Source organism: Manacus candei, unplaced genomic scaffold, assembly GCF_025592945.1.
Source record: "Manacus candei isolate 608988 ecotype Guabito, Panama unplaced genomic scaffold, ASM2559294v1 h1tg000043l, whole genome shotgun sequence".
Taxonomy (NCBI): Eukaryota; Metazoa; Chordata; class Aves; order Passeriformes; family Pipridae; genus Manacus; species Manacus candei.
The window spans coordinates 12285119-12313088 of NW_026138091.1; the positions used below are offsets into that span (position 1 = coordinate 12285119).

The 27970-nt window shown below is 39.1% G+C and overlaps 2 protein-coding genes across 5 annotated transcripts in view; one reads left to right on the forward strand and one right to left on the reverse strand.

The window, feature by feature from the left end:
- Positions 1-8461, reverse strand: part of PNPLA8 (patatin like phospholipase domain containing 8) — a 36438-nt gene extending 27977 nt beyond the window's left edge. The window contains exons 1-5 of one of the 2 annotated variants that reach the window (XM_051795439.1): positions 8313-8461; positions 6102-7314; positions 5017-5166; positions 3644-3795; positions 2888-2982 (exon numbers count right to left, since the gene is read on the reverse strand). In XM_051795439.1, coding sequence (XP_051651399.1) covers positions 2888-2982; positions 3644-3795; positions 5017-5166; positions 6102-7223 — 1519 coding nt within the window. In that variant the 5' untranslated portion in view covers positions 7224-7314; positions 8313-8461. Of the gene's footprint in view, positions 1-2887; positions 2983-3643; positions 3796-5016; positions 5167-6101; positions 7315-8033; positions 8140-8312 lie in introns of those variants that run through there. The other variant, XM_051795440.1, reaches the window with a different exon arrangement.
- An 11064-nt stretch (positions 8462-19525) lies between these two features.
- LOC127474564 (arg8-vasotocin receptor-like) lies at positions 19526-25935 on the forward strand. 3 transcript variants are annotated; one of them, XR_007905896.1, is made up of 4 exons: positions 19526-22434; positions 23492-23628; positions 25012-25260; positions 25524-25935. XR_007905896.1 is itself a non-coding variant. In XM_051795556.1 (3 exons), the coding sequence occupies exons 1-3, from the start codon at positions 21522-21524 to the stop codon at positions 25120-25122; spliced, it is 1161 nt and encodes a 386-aa protein (XP_051651516.1). In that variant the 5' UTR covers positions 19526-21521; the 3' UTR covers positions 25123-25935. The 3 variants fall into 3 exon arrangements, 2 of the variants coding, with proteins under 2 accessions (XP_051651516.1, XP_051651517.1); XM_051795556.1 differs by having other exon boundaries at positions 25012-25935; XM_051795557.1 differs by lacking the exon at positions 25524-25935 and having other exon boundaries at positions 23492-23733; positions 25012-25040.
- The last annotated feature ends 2035 nt before the right edge of the window (positions 25936-27970 follow it).

Below are 27970 nucleotides of genomic sequence, written 5' to 3' on the forward strand. Positions count from 1 at the left end.
CATTTGGTTGCAATCATTCACAGTTAGTCTCATACATGCTGCCATCTAGTGTATGCCTAGCAAAAATTATGACCTACCCTTACAGGAGAAAAAACAACAGCATTCAAAAAGCATGGCTGTTGAATACCAATAAAGACTGTGGAGAAATACAATTAAAACATTATACAATTCTTAGATATAATAAACTGAAAGGGACACGTATAAGCTTTAAATCTAATTGTGCAGTACTGTGAGAGCATGTAATTAAGCGTTAGGAATAGTTAGGACACATGTTTTTTTCAATCTGCAAATAAATGCAATAGGTTTGAATAAAATTATTTCTAAAAGGTGCAAATGCTTGAAATAGAGTAAGAGTACAACACGTGCAGAACAAACTACATGAAGGAAGTTATGGATGGCTTTAAAGGAAATATGACTTCCAAGCCTCTCTTGCTCTCACAAACCCCACCACCCTGACAGCTGAGCATCAGTGCATTGATGGTCTCAGTTTCTTAAAAAGTAGCACAAACACTTAAGGGAACTTGGGCCTATTTGACACAAAGTTTCATCGAGAGTAACTTAATTGCCAAGTCACCAAATGCCTGTATTCTAACACCTAGCAGCAAACATCATTTTCCCAAGTCATGCAAATCCTCTGCTATCTTGTTTTCCTCTAAACTCTCCAGCATCACTTCTACATTATCACGCATTTGCTATTTTGGTGAGCAGTTTCCAAGGTTTCAGGGCCTATTACAGCATCATTGCAGTGACCTTTCTCTGTGACTGCTGCATTTAAATGCTCTGACCCCCAGTGAAGACAAGTACAGGAAAGCTAACTACAAAGACAGACTCTGTGATGCTGAATTCACAGCAAACTGATTATTTCTAAACCTCAAAGGCAAAACAGCTAAATGATATTAATAGAGAAAGCGCAGCAGAAAAGAGAAGTGCAATGCACAAGAGGCATCCTTCCTATCATTTAACACATCACTCTTGTAATGCACAGTTCATCCAGATTCACTGGCATATGTACTGTCAACACAAACAGAACTGCTAGTACATGCTGACAGATGTGCACAACCTCTCCCAGCCACGTCTTGTCATCTACTACTGTGAGTTGGACTAATGCAGACAAAGCTTGATAGTATAAACAACATTTAAAAGAATATGTTAAGTACTTACTAGCAGCTACAAAACCAAAAATTTGGGGAAGAATTAAAAATAAAGTTAGTTCTAGTGAGAGTAGTGGGATCAAATTAAGAACACTAGGCCTCTCCATCCAAGATAAAATATCTTTGTTATGATTGAAGAAATTGGCGAAGTATTTTGCAGGGAAACTATCTTCCGAGGAAACAACCACTTACTGCTAAATTAACTAACAAAGGATTTCTTTGGAAGATTATTTAAACTGTAAAACAAGGAACTATATTGTGCCTACAAACAAATTCTGTCTGGTAGACCTAAATCTTCTCCTTTACTGCTGAGTCTATTAAGCAAATCTCTGGAAACACAAACATTTTCTCTCGTCATGGTCATATGTGTTTAATATAATTTCTGAATTAAATTGTATAGAATATAAGTATAGTGCAAAAAACTTGAATAACGTTGAATGATTTTCTAAAGGAAACTGAGCTATTGAACTACAGCATATACCTTATGCTAGAAATCAGCATTGTGTGGCTAATGGTCTAGCACCATTTCTGAAGGAGACAACTATTGCTTGAAGAGAAACTTATGCTTTAGTTTCCTACTTTCTAGGGAGGAGTAACTTAACACTGAGTCACAAGAGTAATTAAGTCTGGGAGGGACCTGTAGAGGTCATCTAGTCCAGCCTCTGTTCAAACAGGTTCAATTAGAATAGGTTACTTGGGACTTGTTAAGCCAAGTTTTTAATATCTCCATGGATGGAGATTTCCCAGCCTGTGCAGGCAATTCCTTCCAGTGTCTGACCATCTCTGCAAGAAAAACAAGATTCTGTAACCTAATTATAACTTCCCACACTCCAGCTTGTCCGTTGGCTTTTCTCCTATCACTGTGCACCTTCAAGATGACTCTAGCTCCATCTTCTTTATATTTTCTCATTAACTGAAACAGCAAAAAGGCTTTGCTTTAGCCTGCTCTTCTAAAAGGCTGAATAAACCCAGTTTTTGCACTCTCTCCCTTACATGTCATGAGATCCAGTCCCCTGATTATCTGCTAGACCCTGTGCCAGACTCACTCAGTATGTACAAGAACACACCCCAAAATTTAGGGTTTACAGAGAAGCCCCAAACTAGACATTCATAGCCAAACAGAGACCCTTCATCTGTTATTGTATGCTCTTGTCCACGCAAGCCAGCGTGGTTGGCTTTCTTTGCTCAAGGGTACACTAATGATTCATGTCCAGCTTGTATGAATCAAGACTAGGTCTTTAAAGCTGGTTTCTAGATGGAGGGTTTTGTATTTGGTTTTACTGAACCTGTCAAGCCTGTACAGGCCAATCTGAACAGGGGCACCACTATACTGACCACTTCCTCTAAATTAAATCATCCAAGATCTTGCTACAGGCACACTCTGTCCTGCTGTGCAGGTCATTAACAAAGATGGGAAGCATTACTGATCCAATATGAGTCCCTGAGGGGCATTACCTTAGTTGTCTGTGAAGTCCCATAAATATCTAAGATAACTGTATCTGTGTGCAAAGTGAAGATTTCACATTAATTGAAAACAATGACAAATCAGTTTGAAGTCACAACTATCATAAACCACCCAAAGTTCTTATATAGAAGAAAAAAGACAGACTTTAGAAATCATACCTATGCTTTCCCAGCTTACCCTCTACATCAGAAACTGTAAAACCCACATTTAATTCTCAGATGTTCTTGTACTATATTCACAGCAAAATTCCAAATTGTGGCTTAATAATTACCTGTGCTTACACCACAGATGTAGTCAAAAAGTTGATGAACTGGCTTTCCAGTTAGTTCTTCTAGTTTCCGAAGAGTCTGAAGTGCAACTAAGCCCCTGAAACACAAAAATCCCCTTCACATGCAATGGCAGTTTTATCTTACATAGTCATAATTAATTAAAGGTGGTCTTAGAGCTAATTATAATTCAATAACTACAACAATAAGAATACTGAATAATTCAGGGAATAAAAGAGTAGCAGAACAAAATTAAAATAGAATGATGAATACTAAATATAAATTACATACTCAGACATACCAAAAATAGTACTCAACAGCTTCAACCATATTGGTTTGTAGTAAAGGCTTGGGGATGATCATTCTGTGGATGTAGACTCAAGAGATTTTAGCTGCATCCACACCACACACCAAACTTTAAGTTTGGTCTTAACAGGGCTGTATAATGCCCCTTGGGGTACAGTATTTTTCTGTGTGGGGTTCGTATGGCCCCCAACTCAATGTGTCTGAAATAATGGGAGAGATGCATTACAGACCACAGACTTGTGTTTCTGGCATGCAACAGTTGGGATAGAGCAAGATAATTGTGTATGGCAAAACAAGCACCAAACAGAGCACTAGTCAAGCACCAATGCATACAAAAACAGTACCTGTGTAACACAAATGTAAATCATGACTTGCCTCTTTGGGTATACATTTATCAAAGAGAAACTGAAATTTTCTTTCTAGTTACAGCATAAAAAAGGCTACAGAAGTTTTACCTTGTTCCTCCTCCATCAATAGTGAGGACTCTAATTCCCCAGCCTTTCACAGGGTCGGTATATCCAATCAGAGCTAAAGTTTCTCTAACAGCAGCCTGAAGACTTTCATCATTAGCCTGTCTCAGTCGCAGCAGGCATGGGATTACTTTTTCCTATTGATGAATACAAAGGTATTTCGTTCCAACCATGTGTTTATAGCAAAAGAATCTATGCTTAAATTTACTAGCTTGGCATTTAAGTATAGAAGTAATGTTAGTTAAACTTGAAGGAAAACTTCTTCAAAACCGTATTTACCCATCTTTCTCTCTCTAAAAATGGAAATAAAGGATGCCAATATTATGTTGTACACACCTCATTGCTAAAAGTAACTACCTATCAAAATTCAGCAGTCAAGGTGAAACACAAATCTTTTGAATAGCTAGAAAAGCTACATTCACCAGGAATTAAGTTTAATTGGTTTAATGTCACATTAGCCAAATATAGATTTGAGTATGTAGCACATCAAGTACAGGTAAAAGCCCGGATTTTGCTTAAAAAGTATCACATTGCTTCAAAACAAGAAACGCCTTCTAAGTACACTAATAACAAATATTAAAATTCTTCCTCACATCGAGTATTTTTTAAATGTACATTACCACAAATATATAGAGCATTACAATCCAAATGGGAAGAGTGGATATACTCTTTCATAATAAAATAATTCACATATATTTATGTGGACTCCTGACCTATACCCTGCCCAAATGATTCATCTGGCCCGCACTCCATTCCCAAACGCTGCTTTTCCAGAAATTCTACAATTTATGTCACACATTTATCGCATCTTGTGGAAAAAGGTACAAGGCTGAAAAATGTTGTGATTGAGCTAGTACTTCTAGAATAGTCTACCACCCACCTCCTGTCCTCTCACTGCAGGGAAGAAAATGAGTAGGACTAGATTACATGCACTTATTTGATGGCTATACTTCACCCTTGCCTTCTCTCTTCGAAGGAAGCATGTAAACAAGCATAGAAAGTACTGTGCATATGCAGATCAACTGTACAGTACATTCCCGTTTGGTCAACTGCCACAGAGGACACAGCGTATGACCTTCCCCTACCACTTGAAAAAAAAAGCTATACCACCTCCCCACATGACCATGTCGTATGCTTCTAAATTAAACATTGCAATCTTAGGAGCCTTTAGCTAAACTGCTGATAGTTTGTACACAAATCTGCTTGAACCAGCTAAAGAGTTACAAAAAGAGACACTCAAGTTGTAATCTTTACAAATAAGACTAGTCCACAGAAGCAAATAACGAGGTTTTATGTTATTCTATACCAATCATCTGTCAGATATTTAATTTTTATCCAAGCATAAGGACTATTTGCACCTTAATTGCAACTCCTCTGCTCTCTGGAAATTCTAGAAGATGATAGGTCAGTTCTTCAACCCTGCTGATACAGACTCTCCGATTAGTGGATCTTCGTAGGGCTTGAACTAAAGCTCGAGTCCTGTTATCAATACTCACTCTTGCAATAATCTAAAAAAGATAAACAGATAATATAAAACTACTCTAAGAAATGTGTCAAATTTGTCAACACCAATTCCAATGTGTTATTTTAAGATTTCTCAGAAGGAATGAGCAGGATGTTGTACTAGAGATCTGCTACACGTTCCAAGTAAGCATTACTTAAACTGGAAACAGACGACCTTTTGATTCTTAACTAGAAAACTAAATAAAGTCAGCTCACAGCAAGAATACACCAAACAAACATGTGTCAGCATGTACTCAGGTGTATTTTCAGGGCAACTCTGAAATCATGGTATATGAACCATAAACAAACCAGGAACTGTGAAATTACTGTAACTACAACCCCCCCCCAACTAGATCTGTCTGTATTTATGGAGTCTCTCTACATATACATGAACTAAGTATATGTATATACCACACACACACACACACACACACACACGTGTGTATATTTATATATATATATACATGCTTTATATATAAACTTACATATACATGTGTACTTCTATAAAAAGTATATACATATTTTTATACATGTATACAGATGTATATATACCTATTTTAAATACATATATGTATTTGTAAGTTTATATATAGTTTGCATATATATATGAAAATTTATACAGTTTTACATATATACTTATTTATCAAAGTACATAGAATAAATCATAGAACAGTTTGGGTTGGAAGGGGCCTTTAACACCCTCTAGTTCCAACCTCCCTGCCATGGGCAGGGACACCACATTATGTACTTACATGCAGGTATGCATATGAATAAAAGTATGTGTACATATGTAAGTACAGATAGAGGTATATACTTATTTACATAAGCATGTATGTATATGTATGGTGCCATACACTACACTAGTGCAGTGTATATATACACTTGTATAAAATATACGTAGAAATAATACATAAATAATTAACACTAAACAAAGACTTGCCTTTTCTCTCTGAAGAGACAGATGCTTTTCCCTCTCTTCTGCAGTCTTGGCCTCTTTTGATTTGTCCTCATCAGTCTTCTCAGACACTTCTTGTTCTGGCTGTTTACTCTTTTCTGGTGAAACAACTTTTGATTCGGATCTTAACTTGGGAACCAGCCCCCCAATATAGCTGTCTACAAAAGCCTGTACGCTGTTACTGGGATACGAAAGAAAGTTTGCAATACTTTTTTTAGTGGAAACTGGAAGGGCAGTATTTGCCTTTTCAGCACCCAGAGTCTCTGCTTCAGGAGCTAAAGTAGCTGCTGAATCCACTGTCTTTTTTTCACTCGTTACAGTATTTTCTGATGAATCAAGCTTATTCCTCTCTTCACTTTTAGAGTCCTGTAATGAAGCATTCCTTTTTTTCTCTTGTTCCATAGCAGAATTACTAAAGTAAGAGTTGATATGATCAGCTATGAAGTTGTAAGTCTCTCCAAAATTTGTAGAAAAGTAGCTTATATGAAAAAGGTGGTTTTTAGTAGATGCTGAAACTTCTGGAGTATCTTGACAAGTACCACTTGAATTTACTAACACAGATTCCAAGTTTTCACTTGCACAAATGGATTTCTTTGCAGATGGGCCTCTGTTGCAATCCTCCTGAGTTCTGGCATCTGTGACTTTTTTATCATTGCCTAGATTTGCATTGATGTTATTTACACCTGCACTACTTTTATTTGCTTTTCCCAAAGTACCTGAGTGTGACTTTAATCGAGCTATTCGTGACACCAGTTCACTGTGAGTGCCAGACACAGCCTTTGAAACAGATTCTATAGTATTCTTAATTCGTGACATGCGAATGCTCACCTTTGTAAGTCCTTTGGAAGAAGAAGTTAGAAGTTTAGAAATTCTACAGTATAAAAACTCATGACTGTAAATATATTTGCTATACCAAAATGTTCTGCTTCTGGCCCATTTACAGCGAGGCTCGCTTGTATGCAAAACTCTCAGGTGTGTGGCATGATTTATCCTCCAGCAGACTTTAGGTCTATGCAAACACAGATATTTGTTTCTTTGTTTCCACCAAAGATTTTTTGGGTTAATAAAAAAGACCAAATATGCGTCCAAAGATAATTGAACTGTCATTACTTATAAATAATTACGCCTTTTCTATGTTGCTTTCTACTTCATTCCAGAAAATATATTTCAATAAATAAATCTCATATTGTAGTGTTATCTGAAAAAGAAAAAAAAAAAACCAACAACAAAATCAACAATGGAGACCCATATACAGTAACAAGTAGACTAAAAATCACAGAGTGGTTTAAGGCAGATGCAGCTTATTTATGCTTTCTGTAAAGGCAGATAAACATTCAAATGAAATAAGCTCATGGGAATATTTACTGCTCAGGACATTTGGTAGCGCCACCCTAACATTTCAACATGCTACTCCCTAAAGGCCAGTTTAAGCCTATCTTAAGCAATGTAACACTTCTCAAAAGCATTTAGTAACATACAGAAAATTGATTGCTGTTTTTTCCTATAGAGAGAAATTTGTCTTTCTTTACCAAATTACCTTGTGCAGAAATCACATTTCAAATGTCATTATACTACAACCCCTTTGCAGAATTCCTCACAGGGGAGGAGGGACGCCAATTCTTTGAGCAAAGTTCAATGAGACATGTCTATCCCAAGAGCCAAGGGCAGTATACAACCCTTGCTCTGCAAAGAAAGATGCGACGGGCGGAGCAGCGTTTTACACAGCACACCAGAGCTGCGCTGGCACTGCAGGCACAAATCCACTACTTGCCCAAATGGTAAGTCCAGGCTTCTCTAGCCCCCGTGACAAGTGCCGAGGAGGGCCGCCAGGTAGGCATGCAGGCCAACTTCTGCGCAGGCCGCCGCCACAGTGACAGCAGAGGTGACACCGCCACAGACTGCGGCGTCGTTACTTACGGTCTCCTCTGCCTGAGCTGTGCCTGCCCCGCTGGGTCCGCGCCACGCTCCGGGCTGCGGGCCCCGCCGGCGGGCCGGGTTATAAAGGCACAGGGGCTCCTCCTGTCCCGGGGGGGAGCGGGCGCTGTTCTTGCCTTGCGCCATTTCGCAGAATCGGGGCCGAGAGCGGCCGCGTAAACAAGCACCGCGTCCCGTCCCGTCCCGTCCCGTCCCGTCCCCGCTGTCCCCGGCCCACCCCGCGTCACGCGCGCGAGCCCCGTATGTCCGGCACGCGCTCACCGTGTTCCCCCCACCTCCGTTCCCCGCATGACCCGGTGGCGACGCGACACGGCCCTTCCCGGCGGCGGTGCCTGCCGGGCAGCGGCTTCCGCCTCCCCCCTCTGCCCCGGCCGGCGCCGCCGAGCCCGGTCAGGGCCCGAGCGCGGTCCGGGGCCGCGCCCTCACGAGCGGTACCGCCCGGGCGGAGCGGGCGCGAGCGGCCGAACCGGGAACGACAACACTCGCCGCGCGACACCGCACCACTGCGCCTGCGCTGCCTCGGGGGCCGGAAACAGCTGGGGCGCGCGCCACCGCCTCGCGGGTCGCCGCGGGGGGCGGGGCGGTGACGCGAGATCGCGGCCGCGGCGGGGCGGGGCTGCTGCGCGTGCGCGCCGGCGGGGACGGGCGGGGCGGGCGGCGACGTGCGGGGCAGCACGCGGGGGGGCCCCGCCCGGTGACCGTGACGAAATCACGGAATGGGAGGGGCTTGGAACGGACCAAACAGTAGAACAGCTTGTTCAGGGACCCATCCAACCTGGTTTTGAACACTGCCAGGGTTGAGGAATCCACCATCTCCCTGGGCAACCTGTTCCAGTGCCTCACCACCCTCACAGTAAAGAATTTATTCCCAATATCTAACCTCGATTTCCCCTCTTTCAATTTGTACCCACTATTGCTTGTCCTAATACTACAGTTCCTGACGAAGTGTCCCTCTTCAGCTTCCCTGTAGGCCCCCTTCAGGTACTGGAAGCTGCTATGAGGTCTCCACACAACCTATTCTGCAGGATGAACAGCCCCAACTTTGTCAGCCTGTCTTCACAGGGTGGGTGTTCCTGTGAAGGTGTTCCTCCAGGAGGAGGTCCTCTTATGAATTTTGTGGCCCTCCTCTAGACTTGCTCCAGCAGTTCTATGTCCTTCTTGTATTGGGGACCCCAGAGCTGGATGCAGCACTCCAGGTGGGGTCTCACAAGAGCAGAGTAAAGGGGCAGAATCCCCTTCCTCGACCTGCTGTCCCCACTGCTTTTGATGCAGCCCAGGATTTGTTTGGCTTTCTGGTTGGGCAGGGTGGAGCTTATTGTGTCCCATGCTGCTGGTGGTGTTGGGATCTTGGTGCTGTCCCCTGCCAGAGGTGCTGGGAGTGAGGGGCTGGGAGAAGGAGAAGAGCCCCTACCCAACCTCTGTGGCCACTTGGTGCAGGTGCTGTGGGAATATTTCGTGGCGTTTCCTACTTAACTCTTGGGCAATGATGACAGAGTGGTTTTCATGGTTTCATAGGCTTAGTGGGTACCTTGCTCTTTTACAGCTAGGCTTCAGAGTAGCAGGAAAACCATGAGCTACCTGTCTGCTCGGCCTGTCTGAAACACAATTTTAGCGAAGTTGCAAAAACTTCAGGTGATGATGGCAAGGGAGCATGGATGTGCTGTGTGTGTGAGTGGAGTGATAGAATCCTTGCCCTGAGTGTTAGGAGGGTCACGTCCCATTTGTAGTTTCAGATATCAGTTATGTGCTTCTGTTCTTTCTCACAAATAAAAAAGTAAAATTAGTTTTCTTAGCTTGCATTTTATTCCCCACAGGAAAAAATTCTGGTGGTTGTTTTTACAGAAGCCACCCCAGTAGTTCCTCCCCCTCCCCTACCAAAACCTCATCACATTAACCCAGTACAATGAAATTTTTACACTCAAGGTGTGTCACTTCCTCAGTGAAGTACTCAGTGGCCACAAATAGCTCATGAGCAACATATTATCTGGGATCTTTTTGGGTAGGACGGTGGCAGTTCACACCCAGGTGCTCATCTGTTCCCTCCAAAATGCTTTCAGAGCTGCTTGCTTTCTGGCCTGTTCTGCAGGTATGGTCTGCCTGCCTTGTTTGTAGATTACTACACATCTGGTTGTATTATCTTGTGGTAGTTTAATCTTGGGAGTTGTTTTAGGGCTTGTGTGCTATTCTTTAATTTACCATGACATTTCATTATATGTGGTTAAGCTAATTTTTAAACCAAATAGCTCAAACAGCAGTGGTGTCTGCCAGATGCAGCTAAGCAGGGAGGTTTCGCTGCCCCTTGCTGTATGAGTTACTTCAGGTAAAGGCCAGTTACTCTTATGAGAGCAACACAGTACCGATACATTTTAGACTGTGGTAGCAGTGTTTGCTTAAGCAGCTTCCCTGGGTGTGTTTGCCCTTCTGTAAGCCCCAGGACTCTTGTGTATTTGCCAGTGTGGTGGACCAAAATTGTATCTCATCAGATGACTTAAGAGACAGTGGCCCAACTGAAACTAGGGTCTGAGCTGGCTTAAAACAGGTTAACTTGCATTCTTATGACAACAAAGGGTTAGGCAAAATGAGACCTACAACTTCAGTAAGAAGGAAGTTTGGACACGATAAGCTTCATGCTGCCAGGACACATCCTGCTTCTCTTTGACTGGCAAATAAGATATTGGAGGTCGAAGGCAACTGATCCCTTCTAGCTGCACATGCCCACTTCCTAAACACTCACACTTTCTCCTATAATCTCACTGTAAAATTCTCTCCTGTGCCTGCTCAGACATTCGTCTCACCAGTGGGATATGTACAGTGGTATGTTGATTCATACCTTTGCTAAGGAAAAAATTCAAGGATTTCGCATTTCAGTTCCAATCACAGACCTATGTGTTCTTGCCACATGGCTCTCCTCAAGGACAAGCAGACCCGTCTGATCTGACATGTTCAGAAGTGCATGATTCATCAGCATCTCATGCAACTCTGAAAGAACTGAAAAACACTGGACAAGAAAATATAAATTATGTATTGCCAGGCAAAAATTCTGCGTCCACACCTTCCCAAATATTTTGCCAATTTAGCCTTCTCTGTACTGCAGTCATGATATTAAGAAAAAATTATCTCAAATTTATTTAAAAGATAGACACTTCAACTAAGCTAATTTTATAAGCTCTCTTGGCAGTCAAAGGTGAGTTCATCCTGTTTGATTAAACACCTGCTTTTTAAATAAGAGAGGTGAATCCACCTACGGTATTCAGAGTGGTTAACTCCAATTTTAGCCATTTTCACATAATATGGATGATCCCATTTATGACATTTTAAGATACATTTAAATTTTAATAGGATGCACATTAGCTGTTTTAAAAATACTTCCATTTCAGTACTTTCCATGGGAAGTCTCAAGAAAGAAATCTGTTGTTATTATTGATGGGTTTTTGCTGGTCTCTATTAGATTGCATACCCAGCACTCAGGTTCTTTCAGAGTGGTCCCTTGAAACATGATTGCTTTCAGTTTAGGACAACATTGAAAGTAGTTTGATTTTAGTGAGTTCTATCTCTGTAACTTAATTTAAAAAATCAAAGGCTTTCAAAATATTTTCTCATTATACATGTTAGTACATGTTTTTGAAGGTAAGATGCAAACTTTTGTAAATCAAGTTACACATCAATCGTGATAAATCTTCCTGCTTTTATGAGACTTCTTTGGTGTACATGACTTTTGTCTTGTTATAGCTGAAATATTGTGGTGTCAATACTGCAAGTGAGTTAACTGTGTTCATTTATATGCAAGCTATATTTTTAATCGCTATTAATTATTTTTAACATTCACATTTGTATGTTTGTCTTGGACTGCTGCTTGGAGAGAAAGTCATAATGGGTTATGGGGCAGTTTGATAAAAATTGGATATTTACCAGAAATAATGTTTCCAAAATTTGCCTTTCTAGGTTCTCTGTCTTGATCTATGAAATACGAAATATTACACTCTCCTTCACTTTAAAAGGTGGCACAAATACACTGAAATTAATTAATTCTGGAACTCCTTATAAAATTAAGTTTTACTCTTTGTTGCTATTCCAGTTGCAGAGTTCAGTGACTTCATCTTAGAAGATAGAACATCTTCCCAAATAGAACATCTTCCGGGTTGAGATGTTAATGTTGAGAAAATAGTTATTAAAATAAAAGATATCTCAAAGTGTCATAAACAGGATCATCCATATCATGTGAAAATGACTATAAATGGAGTTAGCCACATACTTTTGCTGTAGGTTTGATACAAAGCTATAATATGAATAGCATTTGAATATATGTAAGTGGGGTTTTTTACTTGCCATATTGATTAGGGATCGTATCCTGGAAACACAGCAGTGTCATCTAAGAGACTCGAACAAATTAAAAAAAAAACCCCAAGTATTTCAAAGCGCTATGACAAATTAACATATATTAGTGGGGCAGTATTCTGCTAGTAATGCTGTCTGAGATAATCACTTAAATCTAACTTCTTCAATCAAGCCTTAGGGAAAATGCTGTTTTCTATTTTCGTCAGTATAGTATGACATAGACGGAAGCTATGTAGTGCCACCAAATATACTCAGCTTTGTAAACATATGGATTCTGTCTCTTAACACTAGATGGCAGACAAAAATGGGAAAACATTTCCTTAATTTCAGGGATAGAATGTGGAAAAATTAAATTGCAACTTGAATGAATGTTCATTGAAAGTTCTCAATAAGAATTAAGACCACTGAACACATGACACAAATATCATGCTTATAACAGGATGGATGCTTTCTGCAGCCTTTCATTTGGCTGTGGTTTTTGGCACAAACACTGAAAATAATCAAGTAGAATATTTCTACATTATTTTCATATTGCTTTTTTATCTCTGTTACTTCCCTTCAATATTTTGCTCTTGTGAAAGAACTAAAAATTCTAGAAGCCTTAGAAAGGCTTAAGCAACTCAAATGAAAGAGAAGCTTACAGAGAAAACTGTCCTTACCAGGTGGTCACATAGTTGTGAAATTGCCTTCCAGAGTGAAGGCTTATATTGTAACTGCTTTGTGTCTTTGCCTTATGTCGATTGCCTAAAGTAATTATGGTTCCTTTGCTCCTTATTGTCACTGAATCTTGGACAATAGTATGAAAGTAACACGTTTGCTAAGGAGGCAACTCTTTTCATAGAATATTATAAGTTGTTGTACTAAATATTATGTAATCAGTTCACCTAATAACCAGTGAATATTTTGGGTTGTTACCCCCTTCCTCTTCCGAAAATATCCACCAAAAGAGGTGTGGTGGGACAGTCAGAATCCCCAAGATTCTGCATCCCACACTGAATCCCACACCAAAATGTCAGTCCTTCTAGCTAACAGTGATGTGCATATACCATACTAGAACTGTAACAAATCCCACCAAATTCCACCTTATCATTCCCACTCAGTGCTGCTGCTGTGACTGCACAGACACTGAGCCAGACTGGCTATCTCCAGTGCCTCATTTGGGCAGCTTTATGGACTAAAATGAGAAAAGATCCAAGTTATTCTCATGGTGATTTTCCTGTTGGAGTTGTTCCAAATGAGAAAAGTAAGTGTACTGGAACAGAAGGGTAAGTGCAAGAGTAAGTATGACTTTCCTGCCTTGTGGTTAGAAAGTCAGCTACAGAGATATCCATAGCTTCTGGTCTAAGTTCCTCAGATCATTCTCATTACACAATAGCTTTTGGTATAAAATGTATATATAGGAGCAAACACCAGACTGTGGCATTGCCCTTCTCACAGGAGTGCTTTACCCACAAGGATACATGCCCCTTTTTTTCCAGGGTTTCTTCTTGGTTTCATGAATCTTCCATTCTTTTGTGCATAGTCACCTAGTTTCAACAAGAGGAGAAAGCTTTTTCAATTCTGCCTTGCCAATAAATTGGTGAACTTATTGTTCAGAAATGTATATTTAAACCTTCTCAGGCTAAAAACAGCACTGATCCCCTTTTCTTGCATCACCTGGGTAAATACTCCATTGAAAATAATCTTACACTAGATATTGTCAATGACCTTATTCCTGTTCCTCTTCCTTCCAATTCCTACTGTTCCTCCTCCCCTCATCCAGTGGCCTTCATTTTCTCACCCCATTTGAAAGGACTGGACAATTTTCAGTCTGTTCATTGAAGGAATGCTTGTAAGGTGTCGTTAAGAGTTACAGGCTCTGCATTTTGAATGTGTAAAGGTACCTGGCTCTTGTGCAGAATTAAGACTCTAGATTGTCATTAGGATCTGTAATTTAGCTATGCCCTGCTCTGTTCATTTTTCTGCTTCACTAAATCCAAGGAGTTTCCTACTTCCCACACAATATAAAGGTGCTTGGACCCCTAAATCAGGGGTTTGGATTCTGTTCAGGGAATTGGTACCTGAAGTCCTTTATGCATCTATCCTTAATTTCCTGTGCCTCTACAACTCATAAGGGTCAATGGCTCTGTCCTTGATCAGTGCTTTTGTGCATTCTAGAAATCTACCTGCCTGTACCAATCACTTCATTATATACTAGTTATGAATAATGCAGTTGATTACTTAGAATTTGAAATTCAGACTCATGCTAGAGGTCATATTACAAATTCCTCTTCAGCCCCCTATGATTATCATAATAGTCATTCTGTTACCTTTCAGCACTCAAGAAGTGATAGATGTGAATTTTGTTACTGCAGCATCTGGTTGAGAGTATGTGCAAGTGTCACACAAGGTTCTTGGTGTAAATGGAAGGAGCTCAAAACATAAAGTCACTTTAAGTCTGCTGAAATGAATTCACTGTCCACAGTGTTTGCAATTGCTTATTCAGTATTGTTGGTGAAATTTACTGTCATTTTTATTTATGTTATCTTTTAATTAAAACATTGACATATTGCTGACCTTTGCTCCGCATCTTGAAGTATTATATTAGGTTCCATCTTATCATTTTTGCCTTTATTGAAAAGCTCTGTTTATAGTTTCTTATCTGTGGAAAAAGTACTTTGTAATTCTTCTTCAAAACCAGTCCATGATAGTTCCTTTTTCCTGAAGTTGCACATTATTTCTGCATTTTTCTTCACTCTGACCAGCCTTGATGAGGCTCCTTATCTGCCAGTTTCCCACGACCCTGGTGGCAGGTGAGCTGTCAGACCATAAAGTGTCCTGAAAGGGAATCCAGACTGTCTGGAATGCTGCAAATGAAATAGATAATTTTTGGCAGAAGCCTAGATAATTGATTTATAATGATTTTTTTCTATCTTAAAGTAGTCTGATGGAAGTTGTAGAAGTAACAGTAAAACCTCAGGACTCTACAAGTGAACACTGTTAAAGTCGCACAAAATTTTACAGTAGCAATAGGAAGAAGGCATTAATTAGAAGATGGTTTGCAAATTGTGGAAGATAATTCTACCACCATAATGCAAATACATAAATGAAGAAATCTGGTTCCAGGCTTTGAACTGAGAGCTACCTTCACTCACTGCCCTCAGTAACAGCTGTGAAATCAGAAATAAAGCTAAAGAATGACGCCAGCAATAGTGAATAATAAATCTTTTACTGAAACAAGTTTAAAAAATATTGTTTCAGACATAATCTCCTTAGGGATTTAAAAGAGGTGCGTAGCAATGTACGTAGTTAGTGGTCCTGTTTTATGGCGAGTATCTGAGACATGACTAGTTATGAGTCACAGGGGACCCATATCCGTTGTTTTTTTCTCTGGCTTTAATGCCTCTGGCTAATTCCTACTGAAGGATGCACTTAATTTAGGAAGGTCTTGTTCCAAAATATTGCCTAACAGTAAATATAGTAATTTGATGTGTTGCAGTCTTACATTTTAAGGCTATAAAGCTGAATTTGTTTTTATATAGATTTTAGTCTTACTAAAGTAACACCTCCTTCCTTTAAATAGTTAATTTACTCATTTGAGAAATGAACATAGTTTCATGGAAAGTGAAAGGCATACACATGTACATAAGACATAAATATGTGTGATTCCACTTTGGGGATATAAACAGGGCTAGCAGGACAGAATGTTGCCACATGTTCATTATAATGTTAATTTGAAAAGTTAAGGGTGGTTTGTAGTTCATCTTGACTGGAAATTAATGAGATTTTGGATTGTCCTGACATTTTCTAATAGTCTTTTGGCTTCATTAAAAGCTCTACTTCCTGCCCAAAAGTGATTTTGTCCAAATCAAAGCTTAACTCTTTCTGAGGAGTGAAGTTATTGACACTATTCTTCATTTTGTGTCTTGTGTGGTGACAACGTCAGCTGCCTACATTGCATGATTGGATTTATGCTGTCTGTAATAGTGTCTACAACGTATTTTTCTCTGGTTTTTGTTGGCACATTGCCTTTAGTTGTTGCATTTGAGGCTGTTTTAGTTTCACAGAGCCAGTCTAGTAACTTTCTAACTATATAGGAGTGAGCCATTAAGCCTGGTCCAAAGAACCTTGTATAATATACCTTAATATAACTATTGAATTAATGATGGGGTTTTTTTAAGAATCCAGAACTGTAGGAAATTGTACCAGTGCAGAAGCAATAAGACATACATAATTTTAGTCCAGTAAAAATTACTTACAGTGCAGTAGTTTATCCATTGTGTTCTGGAAATAAGCAATATTATAATACTGAAAAATATGCTACCTTGCTGTAAATGCACTTGTGCTACAGGCTAAGTCCTTGAACAGTATTCATTTGTAACTTTGGCTAATCTCGTGTATGAAAGAATCCATTTGCGAGCCATTGCACTACTTCCAGAAGGATTTCTCATAACATTACCTGCTACTCGTGCTTATTTGCATTACTTAATACATCTCCTCAAGTGTATTCTCTATCACTAGGGCAATTTCAATGCAATGCTATGTTAACTCTTTTTATCTACCCTAGAACATATTACTAAGTAAGTGTTTTTTATAAAAACATATTAAGAAGTAAATGTTTCTACCATCTTCTTTATAACTGGATCTTTTACTACATGCTCTAGTCCCTTCCACCCTCTAACACCCTTGGAAGCTGTTTTTACGTTTTAGTGTTTGAAAAGAGATAAAATCACATAAGCACTAAGGAAATAATTTTTGATTTATCTAAAATTCTGTAGAGATGTGACAAATCATGTTAAAATTTTCTTTTCTTATTTAGTTGGTTTTCAATACTTGACAAGTGCAATAGGAATAATCTTCTAGTCCTTCAGATCTACAGAATCTCACAGAGAAAAGAGGCAGACCTGGGTTTCCTACGTCAAAAGCAGACAGCAATATTTCTCACTTGATCTTTACTTAAATAGGAACTTTTTAGAACTTGTTTATGCATTCCAAAGTAAAAGTGTGCAAACCTATTATCTTCACAAGTTGTATTTAATAAGTAATATCTGTCATGAGATTAAACAGTTTCTGGGTTTTAGAAGCTTGTGGGGGGCTTTTAACTCTAAAATACACATATTTCTGCTTCAGCATATACTCCTTGCCTGGCTTGGCAAAAAGATTTGCAATGCACTGCAATTCATACAGTTTTTGGAAGACAAAGACTGTGATGGGAGTTGACACACAACTCACATGAAATACATAGATCAAGGGAGGTGTTTATTCCCCCCTACTCACCACATATGGAATATTGCCTCTGACTGTGAAGCCCCTGCACAGGAAAGGTGTTGATGAGCTTGAGTGAGCTCAGCATAGGGCTATGAAGATGTAACTTAGTGAGGGAGGCTGAGTGAGCTGGGCTTGTGCTCCTCACCAGGCTGGCACAGCAATAAAGAGGTAAAATAGGTGTTCTCGTAAGATAGGGTAAAAACCAGAAATATATATAGTGGGGAAATCTTAGGTCCCTTCCAATACTGGGAGCTCTGCTGTTGTGCAGCACTGGACAGACATCTAGTGGATCTTCCCCAACACGTTTCACAGATGCCGTCCGTGCAGGGGTTCCTCCTTCCTTCCACGATGTGGAGCCTTTTGTTTTGTGGGGCAAACAATCACGTTTTTTCTCCTGACAGTCTGGGATGCCATCTGAGTCATAACATTGCCCAGCACCAGCACAGGCTTTAAGTACAAAGCTCAGTAGAGCAGACGTATCTTGTTCAAGATCACTAACTCCTTGAATACAGTATTTTCCACAGTGCTCCCAATATGGGTTGTTCATCCTGGAGGAGAGATGGCTTCAGAGGTCCTAACATTGCCCTCCTATACCTATGAGGATGCTGGCAAGATGCAGGCTTTTACTGAGGTTATGGCAGAAGAATGAGAGGACATGTTCAGAATTGGGGGAGGGTCTAGTGGCACATAAGGAAAGCTCTTTCATAGTGAAAATAAGCATTTGCAAACAATTACCCAGGGAGGCCTGGGGATTCTAAGCTCTTGGAGGTTTTTAAGACCTGACTGGACAAACCCTTGGTAAAGTGGTCTGAATTCAGTGTTGCCACTGTCTTGAGCAGCTGTGTGGTTCTGAAGTTCTGAGAAGATGCCTAATTTTGAGACTTAATCTGTGAACTGAATCTCTTCCTTCTAGCTAACTGACAAACATTAGATGAGAGCCCACACTGAGAAGTTCAGCAGAAGTTAATTAAAATGTGCCTTCCCACACTACTGAAAGCAAATAATTTAGGAATAGAATTTAACTTGGACAGATGCAGTTTGGAATGAAGCAAAGCTGGACAATGGGAGAAGAACACTACTGGAGTGAAAGAACTGCTAAGACTACTTAAACATTTTTACCTGTTATCTTAATTTTCTTTTCTCAGTGAGTTATATTCCCAGAGTGGATCAAATCTCAATATAACACTATCCTGACTATCTGCTAGCATGCATGAAAAAGATTGAAAGGACACAATTCCAAAATTATGAAGCCATTAATATACACTGAACTGATTATATACAAGATAGAGTCTTACACCACTAGGACAATTTGTACAATCAGGTCCACCACCCTTTTTATAAACATGGCAAGGGCTACTTGTTTCTCAATGTGCTTGCCCTTTAACCTGTGTCCACATGCTGAATCTGACACCAGGACTGCTGCCCAGACACTGTGTGCTCTGTATGTGTGTAGGCCTAGGAAGAGTTGCATGTTCCCATGGATCTTGTTGAATGATTCTAGGTGATAAAACACCTTTGCCTGAAATATATGTCTACTCATACATTATGCATTGTGAAAAATTGTATGAATGTATGCTTCTGGTGTAACATTCTGGTTAGTCTTCCAGTAGTATCTCAGAATTGACTTGTGTTGCATATTCTGGTCTTCTTGCATATAATTGCTTAATTATCTTTCAGATCATGAAATGTAAATTTATGTTTATTTTCCATGCCTGACCCTGGGCTTAATTTTCTGTTCATGTATTCCTGTTTCAACCCACTTAGACCTAGCTCTGCATAGATGTACGTATTGGTCTGTATCCTGCTAGAAGAATAAAGATCCCACTTGGCTTTTCATTATCTCATGGAGTCTGGATGGTCAAGGTAAATGATTCTGGAGTACATGCCTGAAACTCGGTCTCCATCAGAAGGCAGAACCTGAGATCAGCTCACCTACTCCACGGCACAGTGTTTGCTGTCAGCAGAATTGCCAGGGGTTCATGACTTGTGACCAGTTCAATTGCTCTTCTGCAAGTTTCTGGGTGAAGGGAGAATGAGGGTTAAGGCAAACCCATTTGTTCCTTTATGATCTTGCTATGCCTGTTTCCCACTAAAAGAGAGGGGTTCCAAACTGAGGGGGGAAACTAAAAGGAAACAACCTCAGGAATCCAAGTTTACTACAAATAGGCTTTAATTTAGGAAAAAATTATCAGGTATATTAGATTAAGTGATTGTGATTCATACTCTTTGCAACAGTCTTAGAAAAACGCCGTTGTAGACTCAGGCAGCTTCAGCAGTGTTTAGCCAAATATGGATTACAGCTACTTATAGCTGCTGGTGGTGGAAAAGTTTCCTGAGATTGTTCAGCTTGTCTATTATCTGTTCTCATAGTCTTACCCTTGCATGAGCTGTTAACATGCATCCCACAGTGCGATGTAAGGGGGAAAGAGGGAGAGAAAAAAGATCACATTGTTTTTGTAAACTGTTCTAGTCTACCTCACCATCCTGTTTATGAATTTTGCCCTTCACCTGTCTGTTGATACATGAAAACCTTTAGTGGCAAAGAGGTAGTAGTCTGTCTTTGAGCTTCCTGAGCTGGTCTTATAATGTAGTCATGATCACAGTGATCTATCAGTTTAGGTGCAGTATTATATACTCTTTATGAGCATGGATATTACTTTCAACCTTACTGGTTTCCTCTTCAGAAAGACTTCAAATTACTAGTGTCCTGACTGTAACCAGAAAGATATGAGTACCCTAGCTTCAAATAAGATTGAATACAAATATCTGTTTTCATATTAAATGAATTCATTTTATTAAATCTCTCTTTTGTGATTAAGAGGGCAAGGCTGAGGGAGAAAAGAATGAAATGAACTCAAAATTGCTATTCTTATCTGACTAACAATATGCAAGTCATACTGGAAGGTTGAAGAACAATGAATTTCCTGTGGTCATGATATAAGTTGCGCCACAAAAATAAAAAGGTTTGGGTACTGAGAAATGACCTCCCAGCTTTTAGCACTACAGTAGAATAAAGACGTTTGGAAATTGTTTCATCATAGAGACCTTTTCCTCAGTTGGATTTCCCACTGAATTTTCACTTATTTTTCTGTTAATTCTCAGTAGACTCAGAGTCCCAATAAAAGTAATTTATTTCATGTGTTATTTTTCATTTTTCTGAGAAAAAACCTTTAAGTCTTGACCCCATCTTGAAATAAAAAGATTATTTTTAGGGCAGTTCAAATAGTTTTCTTTTCATTTTAAAATCAGGTGACTCCAAAAAGAGAAGGAAAAAAAGGGGCTATGGAAAAAGGCATTTATTTGTCTGTGTTGCCTTTAGGGTGTGGTTGTGCCCCAGGAGCCTGGAGAGTTGCAGTTACGATGCGCCTGAGCTCAGGGACCCAACTTTTTTCCACTTATAAGCATTCCTCCCAGTTCAGCTGAAGAATGCTCCTCTGGTTTGCGTAGAAAAATTCTTGCAAGAGGTCTCCTGAGGAAGGTCATTTGAGGATGACTTTGGCCACAGCTGTTTACAAGTTAGGGTTTTGACCGAAGTGAGTAATTGAATCATGTTGAGCCTCTGAAGTTTGCCTTTTATTTATATATTTCCCCCAATTGTGTGGCTCGGTCTGCCATTGGCTGCGGTCCCTGCAGCCTACCCGAGGGCTCTGCAATTACATAAGGCTCTGTCTGCTGGGAGCCTATATAAAGCCTTTGTGCACGCCAGCAAGACAGAATTTCATCAAGATTCAGGTCCCACTGCTTTAGTTTGCACAAGCAGGAGGAGTTTTGCTTGAAGATATACTGAAACTCGAACGCCAGCCCAGCCTGGTTTGTTTGCCAGCAGGTGCTTCACAGCTGTCAACCTGAGTCGTAAGTGGCAGCTACTGTAAGTAGCTTCTGTGCACTATGAAGAATTTTTCATTTCCTATGCAGGATAACACATATCAGACCGAGAGTCCTTCTCACAGATTCCCGAGTCTGACAAATCAGTCAGATCCTGTTGGAAGACCAGAAAGAGATGAACAATTAGCTCAAGTAGAGATTGCTGTACTGGGGATCATATTTCTGACAGCATCTGTGGGCAATTTTATTCTCATACTGGTGCTGTGGCGAAGAAGAAAGAAGCTCTCTAGGATGTATGTGTTCATGCTTCACCTCAGCATTGCTGATTTAGTGGTAGCCTTTTTTCAAGTTCTGCCTCAACTCATATGGGATATTACAGATGTTTTCATAGGGCCAGATTTCTTGTGCAGAATTATCAAGTACCTACAATTGCTGGGCATGTTTGCCTCTACTTATATGATAGTGGTCATGACAGTGGACAGATATCAAGCAGTTTGCTACCCTATGGTCACATTCCAAAAGAAGAGAGCTCTCTGGAACATCCCTATTTTCACCAGCTGGTTTATAGCACTGATTCTTAGCCTACCACAGGTATTTATCTTTTCTAAGACTGAAATCTCTCCAGGTATCTTTGAATGTTGGGGTGAATTTATTCAACCATGGGGCCCAAGGGCATATGTGACTTGGATTTTTGTAGTTATATTCTTCATTCCCTCAGCCATTCTTATCACATGCCAGGTTAAGATTTGCAAAATAATCAGAAGAAATATATGTGTGAAAAAACAGAATGAATGTGAAGCAACAAATCAGAAGCAAGTCCTGCCATCCCGAGCGAGCAGTGTGAACTGTATTTCAAAGGCTATGATCAAGACAGTAAAAATGACAGTGGTGACAGTTGTTGCATATGTGCTCTGTTGGTCACCTTTCTTCATTGCACAGCTGTGGTCTGTGTGGTTCCCCAGTGTCGTGACTGAAGGTAAGATACTCTCCATCCTCATTACTGACTGCATAGCAGGCTAGCACATTGCCATCAATTGCTTTATGTTTGCACTTTGCTTTTGTGTAAAAGTTACTGTGATCATTTGAGTAGGATTAAAAAGAAATTTCTGGACTGGTTATCTCATTTATTTAATCAGGTACAGGGAACTTCATGTGTTATGTGATGAAAACTCCATGTGCGTGTTTTGTGTGATTAACAGTTTAAAGATTAATGAAGAGTGGGGTGAAAAGTATCATGTGCTCCAGCAAAGGTTCAGACTTTTAGAGGTTTTAGGTAGTATAGCAACAGTATTTGGGTTGTATTTAGTATTTATTTTTGAGATGAAAAGGAGTAATTGACTATCCAAAGGAATGAGATAAATATTTCTTATTTACTGGATAGAAGAGAGATGTTATAAGACATCTGATTTTTTTTAATATTGAAATCATATTGATGAAATCTCTGTAGTATCCACTGTAGCATTGGAAGTTGTAAATCAGATAAAGCTAATAAAGCTAAACAGCAAGCCTGAGAGGGTTATCAAAGAACACCAGGTTGTAAACAAGATTAATCTTGTCAAACTTATGCTATTGCCTCTTTGTGAAAGGCAGACTCTATAAATTCACCTATTCTAAACTCAGAGATAAAAAACAAAAGAAAAAGAAGATAATAGCTTTGTCTGATAAAAAAATCTTCTGATCTTTGTTTTAAGAATTATTCCTGTCTGTGTGACTTGGAGTCTTATTCTACATACATTTATATATATCTATATCTGTATTTATCTGTATTTATATAAAAGGTTAGTAATTGCTTTTAAATTTAATGCAGCTACATGAAAAAAGAACTACATGGAACTATTTAATTCTGAAATGCATGCAATAAAGTGTGCTTCATATCTTCAGCAATTGCAAACTGCATTAAAATGTGAATTTTCTACTATTAGATTAACTTTAATATATGAATAAGTACAGCAGAAAGCAATGGACTGTGAAAATGGTACTTACTTGTACAAGTGTTTATTTACTCTCCTATTCCTTTAACTCTTTCATTCTAGGTTCAGCATTCACCATTATCATGCTCCTTGGCAATTTAAATAGTTGCACCAACCCATGGATTTACATGTATTTCTGTGGCCACATTCCATATTGCACAAATAAGCAAGTGGAGAATACCTCAGCTCAAGAGGAATCGGTGATTACAGGGAGCATTCACCTTGTAGACAGAGACCCTGAGGAAAACAGTACTTCTACATAAATACTGAATGCTTTTTGATGTTTTGTTACATTCCCTCTATTTGTAAGACACATACATATTTTATGATCATCCCTTTTTTGTGGATAAGAAAGCTGGAAAATTGTCTTTTGTTGCACAAATATATATTTCTCTGCAGTTCTATAGCATATACAGGAAGTTTCTGTGTTGTGCAAGCCAGACTCAGTGCTTCCATCACCACTGTCTTATCAGAATGGATTTTTGTTAAAAAAAAAAAAAGCATCTTAGATGTTTTGTGTCCAAAAGTACTTTCTGGTCTGTGATTCTGGATTTCTAAGTAGTAACATTTTGCAACTAACTGATCCAACAAATTGAGACATAATTGTAAAGGAACCTGACATGACTAAACTTGAATATGTTTTCAAATTGAACAACGAATTGTTCATCATTGTGGTCTGATTGGGGAACAGTCTGACAAATCTTAAAAGGGCAGCACAGTCAGAAAAATCTTTTGCCAGCTATTAATAGTAACTAGTTAAATCAATTCCTTATATACAATTATAAAATACCAAGCTGCTTAATATAATTAAAAAAAAAGAATTTGTTGTGCTTGTTACACAACACCTACTTCAGTTTCAAATTCCATTGTGGATGGCAGGTATCAGCAGTATAGCAGCGGCCCAGGTTTTTGCCTTTACTCCATAGGATTTTGTCTTCCATGCATTCCCTGATGTGCAAGCAGTTAACTGGACACCTCCCTACGCCCCGTACCCGTGTATATACATACTTTAACTAAAAATGGGTGTTAGGAGTGTACACTTTCATTTGGTATTCAGACCTATTTGTTCTGGCATGCAATTTATTGGCTGAGTGTGCTTAGAACACCTTCAGGCTCAAATTTAATTATTTCCCTTCATGGTAAAAATAGATCTACATATTTTTATCTCAAAAGGCTGTTTGGTTGCTGGTTTGTGGGTGTTATATACGGGTAGCTAGTTATTGCCTTTCAGTGTCTGCAATCTAATCAGAGGAGGATGGAAGGAATATTAGCAAGGCTCTTTCTGGTGAGAATTGAGCTGCATTCCCAGAGATCTTTGGTGACACTTGCAGATCATCTGTCTACATTATACTGTGTTTCAGCAGTGCTATTCGCATGTCATTTTTCTGAGTGCTAGCAGTCTCAAATATCAGTGGAAAAGCTATAAAATTGGGGGGGGTTAATTGTCTTTAAATCATATTCAAATACTGATTTAAACTAAATACTGATCAGATTATCAGAAGTCCTGCTGTACAGTTACACTTCAGGTTAATCTGTGCTGATATGACTGAATATTTTATGATTTCTATTCCCTGTATTGTTAGACCAAATACTGCTGTCCAGCTGGCAAGAGGAATGGATTTCGGGCAAGTAGGAAGAGAAGGAGGTGGATGAAGGCAGTACCAGAGCCAGATAGGAATGGGAAGAGTCTATGAAGTCTCTTATAAAAATTGCAACTGATATTTTTTCTTGTGTTTTCCCCCTCTCTTTAATTAATAGTTATTAATTCTACCCCACAACAAATTCCTTGTTGAAGCAATTCTCTAACTCAAGTGGCAGTGTTGTTATCTGGGGTAAGAACATCCAAGTTATAATCCATACTACTGATAGGGTATTTGTAATATTCAGCCATTCACTGACTTTCTAAGACTTTCAATCAATTAGCTCTCAGTTAGGTTTACTCTTGTGACTGAATATGATGGTTAATGGTGGGATTTTTAGTTTTTCCACTTCTGTTGATTGCAATTAGTTACATAGTATAACATGCAGTGTTGAAAGGTGGTGTAAACAGAAATGTTGCAAGAAATTACCTGTCACTGTACAACTGTATTTGCAGCAAAACTCCTCCAAAGGTATTAATTTGAAAGAAAAAGAGGCATTCAAATAATGTGCAAAGAGTCATCCAGATCCAGAACTGACAGAAGTCACAATTCTGCTCAGACACTGCAGTGAAGCTGTGCCATTTGACACCACCTGCTCTGGCCTCCAATTAAAGTTAAAAAGTGTAACTTCTACTTATATTTCTGCATTGCTCATATATTTGTTACTGGCTTTATAAATAATTTGGTAGAGCTGGTAGCTTAAATAACAGTAGCTTAATCTGTTCTTTAAAAGTCTGAGAGCAATATTAACTGACCATATTTCAGATATTTTGATCATGTGTTGAATGAAATGTTGAAACTTCTAAAATTCAGTAATGGTTGTTTATTGTTTGCAATGTTCAAACCAATTATATTTTTGTCTTTTAAGTGCTTTCTTTCTGATTTTTTTCATTTTCTTTCCCCTGAGATCAGTTCTGCTGTTAAGAAGAAAAATAAATGTTACTGTATTATGGTACAAGCTACAGGCTATGGACACTTTTAGTTTCAGTCTGCCAGGAGGTATTTGAATACAGGTATTCCTGCTTTTTTTCTTAGCAAAATGAATTAGGCTGCATTTTTCAGATGGAATTCATTATCCTAAATGACCTGCCCTGCTTACCCCATGGGCAGCAGTGACAGACACACTCAGTGGGGAGTTTGGTTCAGGCCCACAATTTTCTGTCAAAACTCATTTTCAAATGATGGAAAATTCATTTTGATAACATTTTTCTTTTCTTTTTTTTTTTTTTTCTTTTTTTTTCCTTTTTTTTTTTTTTCTTAGTAGAGTGCCCCTTACAGAATTTTTCTTAAAGACAAGACATTTAAAAATATAATAAAATTTTTCTCTTTGTAAATTTGGCCATCAGTATTTTTGGAAGTTGTAGTTTGAACATCTTGTGCACTTCTTTTCCTCTATAGTTGGATTCCTCGTTTGGACTATATCTTTCCAGTTTACTGTCACTTAGATTTTAACAGGTATTAGATTATCTCATTAAGAGAGAGAGTTGACTGTGAGACAACAGTGTAATCTGTCCAGGGTGTTTAGTCAATGTGGGAGAATCAGAAACTGAAACATGGGAGTCCCTGGAGGCACTGTGGAAGCCCATAAAAATGAAAAAATCCAGTTATCAGATGTAAGTCTTTCTTATCAAAGCCTAGATTCTATTTTCTCACACAAATAATTTCTGAGTAGAAAAATACCTAGTGTACAAGTTCCCACTCTTGAAGTGAATGGCTATGTTGTTGATGCTGGCACTGCAATATGGTTTCTGGTTATCTGGGTGGGGATTTTTTTTTATTTTCCAGGATTTTGTTGCCACTTGGAAAAGGCACAGTTCAATAAAAGGAATTATATACTTTCTTAAAAATTACTATTTTATGTGTTGCAGTACAGATAAGAAGAATCAAAGACAATGTAATCTATTGATTCTGTATAGATTTATTACAGAAAAAAACTCACAAAAAACAACTTAGTAGAATAAAAGGAAAATCTCAACATGTGTTTTGCATTCTTAACAGTGTATTTTGATAATTCTGTTGTTCTATAGAACTACTGCTGTATTTGCATAGTCAGTCCCAGTTCACATTCTTGTAAAAGGTGAATACTGAAGCCAGATGTGTTGTGAGATAAACTTTTTAATCTTTCAATGAAATAATGCTGACAAATTTCAGATATGATGCCAAACTAATGTCCTGCCAATTTCACTTTGGTCATTTAGTTCTAGCAACAGGAACCAGTTACTGAGTCAAATAAACTGCTCCTGTCTCTGCATTGTTGGGGGAAGACCGGCAGAGTGATGTGGAGATCAAAGCTGGAACTAGCAGAGTTTGTTCTGTGAGGCAGACATGGCATGCAGACATGGCTATATTGTCTAGTTCTCCAACATGTGGCCAGGACAAAAGTTGCAAATTTTAGCTATTCTAGGCTTAAGGGTAGCATTAGCAGACAAAGGCAGAGCAAGATGATCCAGCTACTCAGTTCTTTCAGGCAAATTCAGTTTGGGTTGGATTCCTTGGAGGGGGGAAAAAAAGAAAAAGAAAGCAAGGCATTTTCTGACTTCATAAGGTAGAGGTTTGGTCCTGAATACCTTGGCTATCTTCAGGAAACCTCCATGATTATGAAACATATTGCTCATAAAGCAGCAAAACAGGATTGCAAACAGTTCAAATGTTACTCTACGGAGTAGAGGGTTTATTTGTGCTCTACGGATGATCCATATATGATGATCCTTAGCTGACCCATATAGATTGAATTGAAAGGAAATCTCTCTGTTAGAAAATCAGAGATAAAATCTGATGTGATCTGTGCTACCAAATGAAAACTCCAACTGCCATTCCAAATCCTACTTCTTCAATCCTATGTGTGTCAGCAGCAGGCCCCTCTATGCTCTCACAGCCCCAGGTAGAACCTCATGGTCTACAA